Genomic DNA, 16407 nt, shown 5'->3' with positions numbered 1-16407 from the left:
CTCAAAAATTGCAACATACTTACAAAACTTTTTTGAACTCTGGATCATTTTCTACGGTGTGATGGAAGGTGTTTTTGATAAAAAATATATGTTCGTTTTTTTGAACTTCTAACAAAATTTAAATTAAAAAAAAAATAATTTTTAGATAAACTAAAAGGACATTAGAGTAGAGGAGATTTTTGTCTATAAAACTTTTTAAAAATTGTCACTGTATCTTGTATAGTATTTTAGAAAAGTTAACTTGAAGTTAAAAATTAGTTAGCTTTACGGAAACCGATGAAAGTTATCTGATAAAGAGTAAATTCCGATTTACGGATACCAGGACCGTACGACTGTGTTTTGATTCATCAGAAGCTTTGATTCTTCATATTTAACTTTTTAAACGTGTAAACGTGTTGTAAAACGCGTTAAAAAGACGCTAAAAACTTAAAGAGTACAATTTTAGGATAAATTAAATGAAATTTTGTAAAACGTGCCGGATAAAGGTAACATAATACTCTTGAGAGATTTTAATGCGCAGATCTCGTTAGAGGAAATTTAAGAAACTGGTTGGAGAACACCCCGCGATCAAAAGAACCGATAAAATTGGGAAAGATTAATAGAAATTTTCCGATCGTGTAATTTGATTTTGAAGTCCACAGCTTTTAAGAAACTTGGATCTTGCCGGTTCCACACTTAGTAGAATTTCAACTTGATCGCGTACCGGTTAAAAGAGTTTAGCAAAAAGAAATTCAAAATATTTAAGGATTAAAACGCGTGCCGATTTAAATTCTTATCTTTAGAAAATAAAATTATAAGTAATTCCCAAAACAAAAAAATAATCTAACGATAAACACAAGACCGAAGAAATCGATCCGAAGAAAGGAATACAAAATGCCAACAAATTTTCAAAAATAACAAAAGACTTAAATCAAGAAAAGCAGGAAAACATTAAAGTCAAAATAGTACAAAACGTAGAGAGTGTTGCGTCGCATAAAATAGTTAAAAAACACGCTTGGTGGTCATCAGAATGCGACGAGTGTATAAATGTAAGACAAAAAGCCTGGAAAAAGTGGAACTCCAGCTTAAACGAGGAAAACTAGAAAAATTTCCTTAAGATCCGAAAGAAGTTGTCATATAAAATAAAGCAACTCGAGAAAAATAACGAGAAAGAAATTTAAAATCCTACAAACGAAAACTAAAAAAAAAATATTTCTCGCGACTTCTACTAAATATTTAAACAAAATTTACTAAATATAATACATCAACTCTTCGGTTGGAAGATGAAGATGATAAAAAATCGTGTAATAACAAACATAACAGTAAAATCTTACCTAAATATTTCCAGAATTTATTAAGTTGTGAGAAACCAAAATACATTTTTAAATTCAAAATTAACAACCGCAACGCATAAATCTCGTCGCTTCCAGTTTTAAATTAAATTCGAAACTTAATTAAAGAAGTTAAGAATAATAAAGCTTCTGGGGAAAGTTTAATAATAGCAGAACGAAATATAAAAAAAAAGAAATTTTCAAAATTGGAAGGTGGCATTCATCCACCCTCTTCATAAAAGACGGTGGATGAATCCTTATATGTATTATATAGGAATGTAATTTATTTGTTATTAAAGTACGTAAATAGAACCGACTGATATTTGACTGATAACGGGATTAAAACTATTTGAGTAAAATTCTGAAAATTATCAACGGTATTATTCTGTTGTAACTCGTACCGTATATCGCTGCTTCTAGGAAGATTTTTATGCAAATTTTTTTTCGTTAGTGGATTAACGATAGGGAATTGGCCTTTTTAAATTTAACATAAACATTTATCTTTAACGAGTAACTTTTCCCCGTTAATGTAATCCCGGACCAGGTTAGGTTTCTCCGGTTTAGACCGATGAAAAATTCTATTAGTAATGCAAAAATAATATCTGCAATATTCCTAATAGAATCGATGAAAATATTTGGCCGGTTATACGATATATTGTCGTACATAATATGCGGGGCATGTGAAATATTTTTATATGATATTTATAAAGAATTATTTCTTCGTTGATATCGCGTAGTTTTATCGATTTAATTACTACTTGAAAACAAAAGAGAGTAACCGTGTAAGTAATGAAAAGGTTTGATAAATTAAAGCAGGATTTATCAATGAAAAATGTAAACTAAGCGGTCGATAATATTACAATGTTTTCAAAGATAAAAAAGAAATGCGGGACTACAATAATTTTTATTTGCTTGATCTGACGCGTTTAATAAATCATTTTTTCGTTTGAAAGAAATCTGTACGTACAATCCATTATTTAATCTACTATTGATGATTTTTATATATATTGTCGGTAATAAACTTATCGAGTAAAACGTTTTCGTACTTGAAATTTAAAACATTTTTTTTTTTTTACAATTAGCGCCTACAACACAAATTAATAACTGTTTTGTTTAACTTTGACGATTTACAGAATTAGATTAATAAATGTAGTTTGCGCCAGACGAATTTCTTTTTTCACATTTTACGCCTTTTAACTATTTGGGTTGTTACTTATTAAAACGCTTCAGCGATTGCGGAACCGTTATAAATGATCGATTATAACCGCATCGTTTCTATAAAATTAAAAGTTTTAATTAAATCGGTCAGTAGAGTCTTTAGATTATCAGGTCGTTTATAGTCGACGGAATTATGAGACTTTTTCCTGTAGATCGAAAGGTGCTGTTTAATATGAAAATAGTTCTGTAAAATCAGGCGTATAGAAGAGGGCTTTGTAAATTTCAGGAACGTTTGAAAGTCTTTCTCTTTTGGCAAAGGTACGTATATAAAAATATAAGCGCTTGGAAAAGTTAGAATTGTAATTTATTAAGTGTCGGTCGACACGTTTCGGTTCATCAGGTCGTATAATTTGTCTTATGCGCGATTCATTTTCGACATAATTAGAAAGTTAATAACCGCTACTGCGTAATAGTAAAATTTTGTGGTAAGTATGATAAAAAAAAGTTCTGCCGACCGTAATTATTGTGCGTTTTTAATTTTTATTTTGCTTCATTTTAGAAGCGCGTTAGAGGTCTAAGCTTTTACGCATTTATATACTTACACGTAGATTGTACGTTAAGATCGCTTCTTTTTTTTAAATTTTTTTCTAGTTATATTTAGTTAAACTTTTACTACGTAGTTATTTTTCCTAGATAATGTAATAATAATATTCTTACATAGAGATGAATCGGTTTTTTCTCGATCGATATCGATTCGATAATTATCATCTGTTAATTAAAAAACCGCATAAATTAGAAAAGCAAATATATGTAAAAAAAAATCTGGATAATTTAATATTTAAAAACCTCTACAAATTTTAGTTAAGTCATTTAGTAATCGCTAAAATTTAGGGTATCCTGGAAAAATCTATTCCGGTCAGAGGTGATCTCCCTATTTACCTTCTGTCTTCTCTCCCTTGCCTTTGCTCTGCGATTACTGTTGAAATAGAATCTGTTATCGTCCTGGTTTCATTTACGATGTGATAATCAGTACCCGGTACAGCGACTATTTCTTTATTAAGGTTTCACCTTCTTTTTTAACCGAAGCGAAATTAACAGCTCGAGCGCCTAACGAACAAAACTAGACTTTCTATTACTTTTAAAATTTTTCTAAATTAAAAATAAATTTTTATAATAATATAATTAATTCTTAATTATAATAATATAACTAATAAAATTTTTCCACAGTCTAGAAGAGATAAGAAATGTAAAAAAAATATAAAGTTTAAGATTTTATAAATATCGTAATCGACCGTGTAGAAAGTATCAGATGCGTTGACGTTAAAACATCAACTTAAAACGGGTAGAATTAGCTGAAGAAAAGTAACAGACATATCAAAATAACTTAAACGAAAAATTCTGTCCTCAAAAAACGCATCTTTTATAAAGTTTTTAATTGTTTGTTATAAATTAAAGTGGACGCTTATATTTCTATCGCTTTACAAAATGCGCGATTACGTTGAATTTTGTAAAGCGGTTAAAAATGTGATATTGATTTCTATTTTACCTAAAGTATCTCGTGTATTAAATCGATTGATAATCGTGAATGTAAGTCATCATTTTTTACGCGTAGGAAATTTACGAAGTGTAAATAGCTTGGGCGGTACCAAAACCACCGGGTTGGTCTAGCGGTGAACGCGTCTTCCCAAATCGGCCGATTAGGAAGTCGAGAGTTCCAGCGTTCAAGTTCTAGTAAAGCCGGTTTTTTTTACACGGATTTGAATACTAGATCGCGGATACCGGTGTTTCTTCGTGGTCGGGTTTTCAATTAACCGCACGTCTCATGAACGGTCGAACTGTAACTGTACGTTTCATTTACACTCGTACATCATCCTCGTTTATCCTCTGAAGTATTATCTGAAAGGCAATTACCGGAGCTAAACGGGAAAAAGAAAGAGCTTGGGGCGCTACCGACAAGTTGAATAATTCTGTTACGCGTTGTTATCTATATCCGTATTTTAAGTATAAAAAGGTTAAAAAACATAACCGATAATTATTATTACGGATCGAGCTAAGAAATATAAAATTATTGTTAGCGATTACTACGAAGTATTACTGTTTAACGCACCACATATTCTGATGAAAAATTATAAACTCGTACGATGCGTCTACAGTTTGTGAAATGTTTTTAGGTAAATTAATTACAGACAAAAACAATTAAAAGTCTTATCCGAATGTACATTTCAGTATTAAAGTTATCGTCTTTAGATGATGAGATCGGCGAAGATAAATATGAAAAAAAAAGAAAAATTGACAAATAGATTGACATTTTTGATCAGGGTTGGTACGATTATGCGATTTAGACTTTTTTAAGCTGATTTTTTGCTTTTGGTACAGATTACCTTTCAGGAAAATATTATATATATATATAACTTCTTAGTTAACGCTTTGTAGTTAATAGTTTGTTTTGTTTTTGTCGGTAGAAGTACTCGTTTGTTAGTTTTCATGGTTATTTACTTGTTTATTATAGATTTTTTTAAAATATTTATTTTTTACTTTTTAATTTGCGTTTTATTTATTGTTGCTTATCTGGTGATGATGTTCAGAAGTTGAAATACTCATTTATTTCTTTTTTATTTTTGTAAACACAGTTTTTAAATATTTTTTTAATTTACAAATTTAATTAAATAACCATTTAGTTGCGACTTATATATAAAACAGTTACATTATCTTATCTAAACCGGGAAAGGAATTGTACGAGTTACTACCTTGCATTTGTCACTATCATTGTATTACAAAGTTTACCGTTTGCTGTTTTCTATTACGATATAATTTATTACGCTTTATAACATAAGCGCTGTTACTTTTTAGCTTTTTTTTCTAGATGATTAATTCAACGCGTTAGCTTAAAACCTTTGCACGGTAATTTTACGGAAATATTATACCTACTTAACGATAAGACAGGCCAGGGTTTATACCTGTAGTCTAGAAGAAAGGTCGGGATGCTACGGGGTAGCGTATAACTCGTACCGGCGGGTTTAAAAATAACTTCATTAAAAATTTTAATGTTGCTTGTTTTCAGTCGCATATATTTATAATATTTCTTGCGATTCAAAAAGTAGAAGATCAATAGCGTTTCAAAATCATGTAGCCGATCTGAACTTTTGCGTACAAGTATTTACCCAGTTGATGATTACATCAGTTTTTGCTTTTTTTATTATTATTATTAATTTTTTTTTAATAATGCTATTTTTAGTTTTATCTTAGATTTTACATTTCTAGTTTTAATATTATTCATTAATAAAATAAACCCATTTTTAAATTCGCTCGACTGGAGTATTTTAATCTTTTATTCTTGTTTATGAATATTTGTATATAATATTTTAGAATATATTGCGCTTCATTGTTTTCATATATTCAAGTATTTTTATCGTATTTTTAATAATTGTGTAAATTTCATTCGCTTTTATCTAAATTAAAATTACTTTTTTTTATAGATTTTGTGTTGTTTTCAAAAACCATTCGATTTTTTTAAGTTGCATATTTTATCGCATATGTGTCTTTAATATATTTAATTTAAGATAAAATACGGAACGTATTCGTATTAGAAGTTAGACGATAAAAAAAAATTGCCTGTTTTTATTTGATCGGAAGTATTTTAATTAAAAATTTGGAATGTTTTTAACTTTAAGGATCTGAATCTCAAATTATTATTGAAAAAAAAAAAACATTCGTGTTTTATTTTTGCGTAGTTATTTTATTATAAATGTCAATTTATTTGTTAAACGTATCGCTTAACAGGTATTTTTCTAAAACGCGTACGATTGCCGTTCGGTATCGTACATTACATCCTTTAATTTTAATTTTTTCTTAAACCGGTAATTGTAATTTACACGCGCCGCTTTCAATTTCGTATATGTTGAGGATTTTACTTGTTTTTCGTATGTTACTTTGTAACATATCCTAAATCTGTTTTAACAAATTTTTTTTTGTTTAATCAGAGTTTTTCTTTCTTAACGCCTGCTGGTTTTTTAATTCGTAAAAAATTAAATTCTTTGATTTTCCTTGTACTTTTATATCTCGGATTACGTTTGCCTGAAATCGCCCGTTTGTTAAATCCGAGGTTTTTCCTATAAAAGTTTCAAAATTTTTTAAAGTTCCTTGACTGTGAATTTTTACAGTTAGGTATCGACCTTTTGTTTGCCCTTAAATTTCGATTGTCCATTCTAATTTTCATTTATATTGCGGTTTTACTTCTACCGTCTTTGTAATCGCCGCTCCAGATATTCTTTTGATTTTAATAAACGTAGTCATTCCCTGATATAATTTATTAATAAATAATTTACTTTTAGGATCGACAAATTAATAAAACAATTATTCGCCTTAAAATAAAGAGGTGCCGCAACACATCTTCACTTGTCACTTTATCCACCCGTCTGATTAACATTCGTATAGCACCGCATTTCAAAAGCTTCTAATCGTTTCTTATCAGGTACTCCGATCGTTCAAGTTTCACTTCCATAGAAAGCTACGCTCCAAACATATACTTTCAAAAATCATTTCCTGACATTTCAATTAATTTTTATGTAAACAAATTATATTTCTGACTGAAGGCTCGTTTCGCCTGTGCTATTCGATATTTTATTTTGCTCCTGCTTCGTCCATCTTTAGTAATTCTACTTCCTAAATAAGAAAATTCTTCTACCTCCATAAACTTTTCTCTTCCTATTTTTATATTCAGCGGTCCATCTTCGTTATTTCTACTATATTTCATTACTTTCGTTTTGTTCTTGTTTATTTTCATGCGGTAGTTCTTGCGTAGGATTTCATCCATGCCGTTCATTGTTCCTTCTAAATCTTTTTTACTCTCGGCTAGAATTACTATATCGTCAGCAAATTGTAGCATCGTTATCTTTTCATCTTGTACTGTTACTCCAGATCTAAATTGTTCTTCAATATCAGTAACTGCTAGTTCCATGTAAAGATTAAAAAAAAGTAACGGGGATAGGGAACATCCTTGTCCGACCCCCTTTCTTATTACGACTTCTTTCTTATGTTCTTCGATTATTACTGTTGCTGTTTGTTTCCTGTAAATGTTAGCAACTGTTCTTCTATCTCTGTATTTGCTGTTTGTTTCCTGTAAATGTTAGCAAGTGTTCTTCAGCCGCGCAGTACTCAAGAGGATCGAGTGATATTGATATAGCCGTTTAAGTCGTCCTGACCTACGCCCTTAAAAACTACTGAAAGAGCTGCTGCCCTCTTTCAGGAATCATTCCTTAGTCTGGCTCTCAACGGATACCTCCGATACGGTTGCACCTTCGGTCCAGCTACTATGTATCACCGAGCACTCGAGCTTCCTCGCAGTCGCCAAGGTCTCGTAATTCATAGAGGGAGATAGATTGATTATTTATTTTTAAAATGGTATATATCGAAGTAAGAAAAATACATAAATAATATGTGTAAACCGTGAAATTTAAGAAACTTAAACGATCTCAAGTACGGTTAACAATGCTTTGGTGTCAAGTTAAAACCGCTGATATTTTTTTATTTCAAATTTTTGCATTTTCCATTCGTTCAGATTTTGCTAACGCATTACTTATTTTTATGTGAAAAAAGCCGATTTCCCTACGCACGGTGGGGATTTTGACATCATTCAAATCAGGAAGAACGAGTGCAATTTGCTTTACTTCCTTATCAGTAGACTCAGTGGTATCAGGTTTTGTTTCCTGGACATCGTTAACGGGGCAATGTTCTGCCCTTCTATTTAAATTGGGGTTTGAAAAATCGTTCTCCTGTGCGACTGCGATATTCCATTTCAAATTAGCACGATTTTCCCAATATTCGTGATGACTATCGGTTTTTGCCTGGTATATAAATAGTTTTTTATTTTAATATTGTAACTAAAGGCGTAACACGGACTGGAAATTTTAGTTAATTTCTTTAAGTTTACTAGCGGCATATAAGGTAGGTAAAAAATAATGATTCTAGCTAAAAAGTAGGTGGGATTTGTACAGTTTTTATAATTTTCTAATAAAAATGAGCAATTTTGTATTTAAAAAATAATCTTAAAATAGTTCCTCGTAAGCTTTAACTGTAAGTAATTGTTAAAACATATCCCCCTTCAAAAAAATACATATGAATTCTTGAAATCACACACCGAGATTAAAAGATAACATTTTTTCCAAAGGTAATAATTAAAATTAAACAAATATATATTTCAGATAAACGATTACCATATGTATATTGCATTGTACGAGTAATTTGTTCGCTTCTATGCGACATACTTTTCTGCGATGGAATTTTTTAATCGAACTATGTATTCGGTTCTTATAGCGTAATATTACGCGTCTAAACAAATTCCAACCGTTTTTATTCGCATTATATTCATCCATTTTTTTTTTAATATATATAGTATATAATTTTTTTTATATTTAAATTGGAGCACATCACTCTTGTTTATGAACGGCGTCTCTAACGTTGTGGTTTTCATCTGTTTTAGCCGTGGATAATGAAAACAGATAGTTTGATAAAAGTCGGGAAAAGTTTTTGACGAAACATATTTAACAAATTAACGCGGAAGTTTTATCGACTCCTCTTCCTTCTCATCTTATATTCCGTAAATTGCTTGTCTGCGTTTCTTGAGCGATTGAAGGCTGTTCAGGATTTCATCCGCTTACCGTCCTGTCTTTATTTCATTTATTAACAAGAAAAGTTAGCTTGGACTGCGGTCTATGAAATTCATTTTTTAAGTTATTTTGATCAAGTCTGTTCGTATTCTCGATTTTATTTTATCTCCGCTTTACATCTTTTACTATTTTGGTCAGGTTTACACGCCATATTATTCGTAAATAATTTCTTACTTCGTACTTCCATCTTAGGTTGTTTCTAGTATATATATATACAGACTAGAAAAAAATATCTTTTTTATAATAAGAAGAAACAAACTAAGATGTATATAATAATATTATATATATATTTTTTATTTTTAAAAGCTCTAATTTTATATTGTAATTTTTATATATTTACTTTAACACAAAAATGTCTTTTTTTCAAGACATTTAAAAAAAATTACTTGTCTAATAAGTTCTGAATTGTTTTAATTTTCAGTTGACAACGGAATACAGTGAATTAGAAAAAGATGAAGTTAATATAATATCTGGTGCTTTAGAATTAAGGAAGAAAATCGTTGCCGATGTCATGACAAAATTGGAAGACGTTTATATGTTATCGTACGATGCAGTTCTGGATTTTGAAACCGTATCTGAGATCATGAAATCGGGTAAGATCATTTTTACACGGCTTTTTTTCCTATCTGTGTATTAATAATAACGCTTTTTTAAACGATTGTTTTACCTATTATATATTTTTTGTCGTCTCTATCAGAATTATTTCAAATTTTATCAAACGTCGAGCGACCTCCCGATGGGGGTCGCAGTGCAATCCATGAGGATTAGATCTTATTAAAAATTGTAAAATTAAACTTTCGCTTACCTATTTAATTATAGCGTAAATGTTAATTGTTTTGTTCCGTAATATTACAGTTTATACTATTCGTAAAATATAGCAGTTTATATGTAAAGTATGTGTATATTAACATCATTGCGGTCTGGGCAAAAGCATTTGCGTATTAATCCGTAACTTCAAAATTTGTAAATTAATAACGTTTTCGACAAAATCAAAATTCGCATTATAAAAACTATATTTTTAATGTAATTATAGAATTAATTACCAACTGAAGATGCAGATCCTATGAAAATCGATTCTCGGAATTAATATGGTAAGTTTAACTTATCTATTTACTGTGTTTTAGTACTTTAAATTTCATTTTATTTACGCACACGCGTACACACACACACTTTAAAGTAAATAAAAATGTAATTTTAGCATTTACATGAATTTTAAGCGATATCAGATGTTATCACACGAGCTGTTTAGTTCGCGGTATGGAGTCGAGCCATCTTGAATCGTTATTCAAGTGCTGGTTTATTTTTTATTCACCTGAAAAAAATACTCTTTCATTAATCGGGAGCGGATGGAAGAAAAACTTTTATTCTGTCTAATTAAGTGTAGGCGACTAAATTATTTATGTAAACGTAATTAATGCGCATTATTCGCTCTTTATATTTAATAAACGTACATAATTTATTCCCGTTATTCAAATTTACAGAAGTTTTTTTTTTACAAATATTCCATGCGGGCTTCCTCACGGGAGATATCCTACCAGAAATTTCATCTAAGGATATGTCTAAGCGCCGTTTCTGTTGCGTCAGTGATCTGTTGATGTAGCTTAATGGAGTCGCTGGAAAGTGGAGCGATAAGCATCTTTTGTATAACTATAGATTTATCTATCGGTATTAATTCAGGAGATTTTGCCGGCCAAGCTATTATTTCCTAATAACCGATCCGAACAAAAACTTGTGCGAGATGAGTCGTGTGACTTCATATTTTGCTAGTACTCCCATCTTGTTGGATTATTAAAAATTTTCCTCTGTATTTTGCCCCGCTTGTGATATCAAGTAGTTTTTAATCGTATCTAGCCGCGTATATCGATTAGTAATCTTATTAAACTAGACATAGAGTTAAGGACACAAAAACGTTCACTTTTGGCGAGTTAGATGTAGTTATATTTCCACCGGGTTGGTCTAGTGGTTAACGCGTCTTCCCAAATCAGCCGATTTGGAAGTCGAGAGTTACAGCGTTCAAGTCCTAGTAAAGCCAGTTATTTTTACACGGATTTGAATACTAGATCGTGGATACCGGTGTTCTTTGGCGGTTGGGTTTCAATTAACCACACATCTCAGGTACGGTCGAACTGAGAATGTACAAGACTACACTTCATTCACACTCATACATATCATCCTCATTCATCCTCTGAAGTATTATCTAAACGGTAGTTACCGGAGGCTAAACAGGAAAACGAAAGAAAGAAAGAAATATGTAGTTATATTTACCCACCGCGTTGGTCTAGTGGTGAACGCGTCTTCCCAAATCAGCCGATTTGGAAGTCGAGAGTTCCAGCGTTCAAGTCCTAGTAAAGGCAGTTACTTTTTTACGAATTTGAATACTAGATCGTAGATACCGGTGTTTAACGGTAGTTGGGTTTCAACTAACCACACGTCTCGATAATGGCCGAACTGAGATTGTACAAGACTACACTTCATTTACACTCGTACATATCATTCTCATTCACCCTGTGAAGTACTACCTGAACGGTAATTCCCAGAGGCTAAACAGGAAAAGACAGAAAGAAAAAAAGATGTAGGATCGGGTGTGGTCCGTATTCTCACTATACTTTTTTTTGTATGCGTCTTATTATATCGTTAAAGCGGAAGTTTGTTTCATTATCGAAGCAACCTTACCGTGAAAAATCATCTTGTTTCATTCTTTTTACATGTTCATTCAAAAATCATACCGTTTTGACTTTGTTAGTCAGTCGATATCTAAAACGGTTGTAATTAATGCGGTTTACATTACAGTGATCGTCGTGAAGTTCTCGGTACAATGTTCAGCTCCCAGTCCGCTTTTGAGAGTAGACTTTTGGACTTGTGTAATAAGTTTGTTACCCGTTCTTTGTTACGCACACAGCCTTATTTGGAGGATCGAAGACAATATGCTTCGCTTGAGGCGAGGGTTTGTATGTTTGTGCATTGTAATCTGCGATTTTGTTATCTACGTCTCCACCGCTAGCTTCAGATCAGTTCGTACTAGGTCATTTTTTCTGTGGAATAGACTTTAAACTTGCTTTAATATCGAGGTTGAATATCCACTTTTGTAGGTTTTAATTTTAAAATTGTTCCGTTTTATTTAAACGTTTTCCTGTATCGTTAGTTATCGCTTTTGTAAGTTGTGAATTCTAATTAAATTTTTTTTGACGTTTTTAAATTACGAGTGGCCTCTTAATGTTCGATTTATCGTGCGGTTTTAATTTAAAAGTCACGATGAAAGCGGTCGAAAGGATTGTGTAGTTTACTTAATTGTACTTTTTTACGTGATTATTATGAATTTCTTCCAGCGTGTTGTCTTGTAATCGTGAAACACGTTCACCGAATCGCAAGGCAGGGTGTTTCATTGTGTATTACGACTTTTTTTTCTCGTTTTAGAGTTGTATTTTTTCAACCTGTTATTTGAATTTTATTTTTTGGGATATTATAATGTTATTTTTAGATTGCTTTTAATTTTTTATCATATACAAGGAATCGGGTTTGACTAATAAAATATTTAAAGCGGGTAAAAGGAGATAGAAATATTAGCATTCAGGGGATATAGAGGAATATTTATTTTTTCTTTTATACTCAAAATTAAAAAAAGAAAAGAAAAAGTTAATTATTTTTGCAATAAATAGGAGAAAATACAACAGTGCATTTGCACTATTAAGTAACGTTAATTATAAATAAATTGAAAAGATTTTGTTTGGATGACTTGCGCCTTTTAATGTTCGAGCGAAATGTTTTGATCGGGGAAGAACCGGAACGGTCGCTTTCTAGGTTTATTACTACCGTTGAAACACGTGTGGCCCTACTTGATTTCTTTATTAAAATTCTATATAAATTTTGGTGCGTTTACTTTTACTATTGTTCAAATTTCATGTTTCTCTTAAGCGTGAAATTAGTTTGCGTGAATTAATCCGGTGACAGTTTTTTTGCCGGCATCGAGATTTCATATGTTTTAGGTTTTGAAAATCGTATTTTAATTTTTACCTTTTGTACAGAAATAAATGAAATGCGCTGTTATTTCCTGAAACGCCTCGTTTATTTTAACCGAGTTTGAAGGGATCTATAGTTTAATAAAAAGAAGTATACGGGTCAGATTATTTTTCATTCGGTTACATTCTGATTTACCTGCGGTAGGTCTACGGTGAACATATCAGAAACTATCTTGTCGGTATTATTTATGTACTGCCGTAATAAAATTTACTCGTCAAGTCCATTTTTTTTCTTCGAGTCGTAAGAAAATGTATTCGTGTCTTCTATTGTTTATCGACAGCTTAAAGATATTTTAACATTATTCTTTCCTTTATTACATATTTTAATTATGTCTGTTATACAACATGCGCAACATAAGACCGAACCGTAACGTAACCGCTGCAGAATCGGTAGGTTATGTCGGAATGAAATTTTACGAACGTTACGGATAAATTAAATAAGAAAAAACGTAATTTAAATATTGTATTTATTTACCTTATTGTTACAAAAGATGTTCAAAATAACCGCCCTGAGCGTCGATGCACTTTTCACGCAACACGTTGTTGTCGATCGCGTTGATTTCTCGTTGAATGTTCACCTTCGGTTCATCAATACAGCGGGAATTAGACGCGTAAACTCTCTCCTTTAAGTAACCCCGAAGGAAAAAATCCCAATTAGACGATTCTGGGGAACGTGGAGGTTACCGACCGTCCTCTGCTGACAGCTCGTTCATTTGTGAAAGCTGCGTGAACGGGATTCAGTGAAACGTTTGATGTGCGACACGTTGATCCGTCTTGTTGGAAGAAGCTGTATTCTTTTGCGGTATCGGTTAATTGCGCGTAGAATTTTTCGAAAACGGCATCTTCTGGACCGGCAGTAATTCTCTTTTCAATATCGGCAATGGCCTGCGGTGTCCTAACGGAAGGTCGCCTATTCGGTTTTGGCTTTCAAACCGAACCTGTTGTACGCTATCCTTCGCCGGGATACAGGCATTCGGAAATTTTTCTACGAATACTTGACGTAATTCAAACGATCCGGAACGAATATAGGCCTCGACTATAGATATCCTCTCTTGGATCGAACGAGGCGTTTTACACAAACACAACTGTACCGCAACAAAACGTATACTGCACTGACACGTAATCGCTTGACAAACGGCACCAGCAATCAGCGGTAACATATACATCCCCTAGTTGCGCTAGTAGTGTGTGAGTCTTTCATAAATATTGTTGAGTAGCGGTTTCATTATGGGTTCGGTTTTATGTTGCCCACTCTGTACATTTTATAATAATAGTAATAACAATAACATATAATACTGTTATTTTTATTATTTTTTTTTTGCAGAAAGTTTATTTATCTCCTTTAATTTATGAATTTCAGGTTGAAACATTTTTTTAGATTTGATGTCTGTAGTATTTTGTTTTAATTTTAGAAAATTTCTTTATTGTAAAATCGAACACAGAATTTCATCATTTTGAGTAGTAAATAAAGACAGTTGAATGCAGAACATTTGTTTGCTTTACCGCCTGAAAATAGCTTTGCCAGTTTGTATATTTTGCGTTGATATGCTTTTAAGTTTATTTTTCTCGTACGCCTGTTTCTATCCTACATCTGAGATATCTGTGTCGATATATTATATCGTTGGTTAATGCTTTCCTGAATTAAATATTTCATTTTTGTGTAAATAAATTGTATTTTCTGCCATTGTAGTTGTTTGAATTAATTAACAGAAAACTTGTTTAGTATTTTTAGAGGTTTGATTTCATTGTCGGGAAAGATCTGCGGTAAAATTTAGAAGAAATAATAAAAACGTTTTTGTTTGTTTTGTTAAATTTTTCTTTGTAATTTAGAATATATAGTTTTTCTTTACGAGTGTTCTTTTTTACTACCGATTGTTGTCTTTCAGTTTTGTTTTCTCTATCGCTTCGATACAATTTGCGATCGTACTGTTCTATATGAAATACCGCTCTGTGTTTATCCTTTAAATTTCCTGTGCTAATCGGTCGGGTTTAACTTTAGATATCGGTCCATTCATGTTTTTCTTAAACTTACCTTTCGGTATCCGTTCAAGAATATCGGACCAAATTTGTTTTAATATAATTTTTTTAAACTTGCGCTGTAATGCTTTCATTGCTTTTACGGTTTTCCAGTAACTACTACTACTGCTGCTGCTGCTCTTACTGTTATTCTCTTCAACATCAGCCGGATGTTGAAGTGAAAGTTCCTGGTTTTTTAGTATGCGGTGAATAATATGTAGCAGGTAGATCCATTTGTTATGATTAAAACGAGATTCGTTTTTGCTTACGGGAAGAATTTATTTTATTAGAAACTGACTTTGATGTAGACAAACGATATGTATTTACCGGTTCCTTACACGTAACGCCGATCGACCCGTGGCCACATCTACTTCAAAACACGGGAAGTAGGGGGTACATGAATTTACACTCGAAACCAGACTTTTAAATTTGATGTGGCCGATACAATACTGTAGTGCGTCTAATGGGATTCTAACGCATCAACAATTTGTTTACTTTGTGAATCAAGTTAGTTTAAATAGAGTGTAAGTCGTTATAAATTTTTGGTGGATTTGTCTCTACGAGGTAGTCGGCAAATATAGACTATTTATATATTTCTACATGAATATATAACGTTTGTTCGCGCGCGCAGGGTGTATCGCGAAGTTCTCCTGGGACTTTCAATAACTTTCTCCTTGTGAAAATAATGGAAAAATTTCATATAAACATATATCCTAAAACGCTTCGTTTGCGAGTTAGGCTACTGAAAGATACGCTCGGATTTCAGCTATCTCCGTGAAATGAAATCGTAGTGAAATTTTTAGGTCGTTAATTAAGGGGCAGAATAGTGATTTCATATGGTTTTTTACGTGAAAAATCGAGTAAAATAAGTCTGAGAACCGTATCTGCAATAGGTTTTGAGAAATTTGGATTGAAAACCAATAAAATGGGGTAAAACCCCTGCTTTTTTTTACGTCTGACGTACAATAATTTTGTTAAACGGGTAATAAACACGTAAAACGTTTGAACAAAACTCGTAGAGAATTTTTTTCTAAACAAAATGGCCTAAGATAAGTTGAATAAAACGAAGAAAGTTTGAAGAATTAGAATTGTTTAGAAACAGCACGCTAGACCAAAGTACATTTTACGTATCGGTTTATAGAAAATGTTCAAAAATGACCCCACCATTTTCAAAACATTTCTTGGCACGCTTCTGTACTGCATTTATTGCTCTTTTTAGTTCTTCAAGGCTGTCCTTAAGTT

General features: G+C 31.9%; 1 protein-coding gene across 6 annotated transcripts in view; it reads left to right on the top strand.

Annotated features, from left to right (window-relative positions):
• uex (metal transporter uex) overlaps nucleotides 1–16407 on the top strand; it is a 275296-nt gene that overhangs the window by 179694 nt on the left and 79195 nt on the right. For all 6 annotated transcript variants that reach the window (XM_075365555.1, XM_075365556.1, XM_075365559.1 and 3 more), the window contains one exon: nucleotides 9555–9726. In XM_075365555.1, coding sequence (XP_075221670.1) covers nucleotides 9555–9726 — 172 coding nt within the window. The remainder of the gene's footprint in view (nucleotides 1–9554; nucleotides 9727–16407) is intronic.

This window comes from Lycorma delicatula, chromosome 5 (genome assembly GCF_047948215.1).
Source record: "Lycorma delicatula isolate Av1 chromosome 5, ASM4794821v1, whole genome shotgun sequence".
Classification (NCBI taxonomy): domain Eukaryota; kingdom Metazoa; phylum Arthropoda; class Insecta; order Hemiptera; family Fulgoridae; genus Lycorma; species Lycorma delicatula.
Note: the sequence above shows the minus strand (reverse complement) of the source record. Positions and strands in the feature narration are given on the sequence as shown.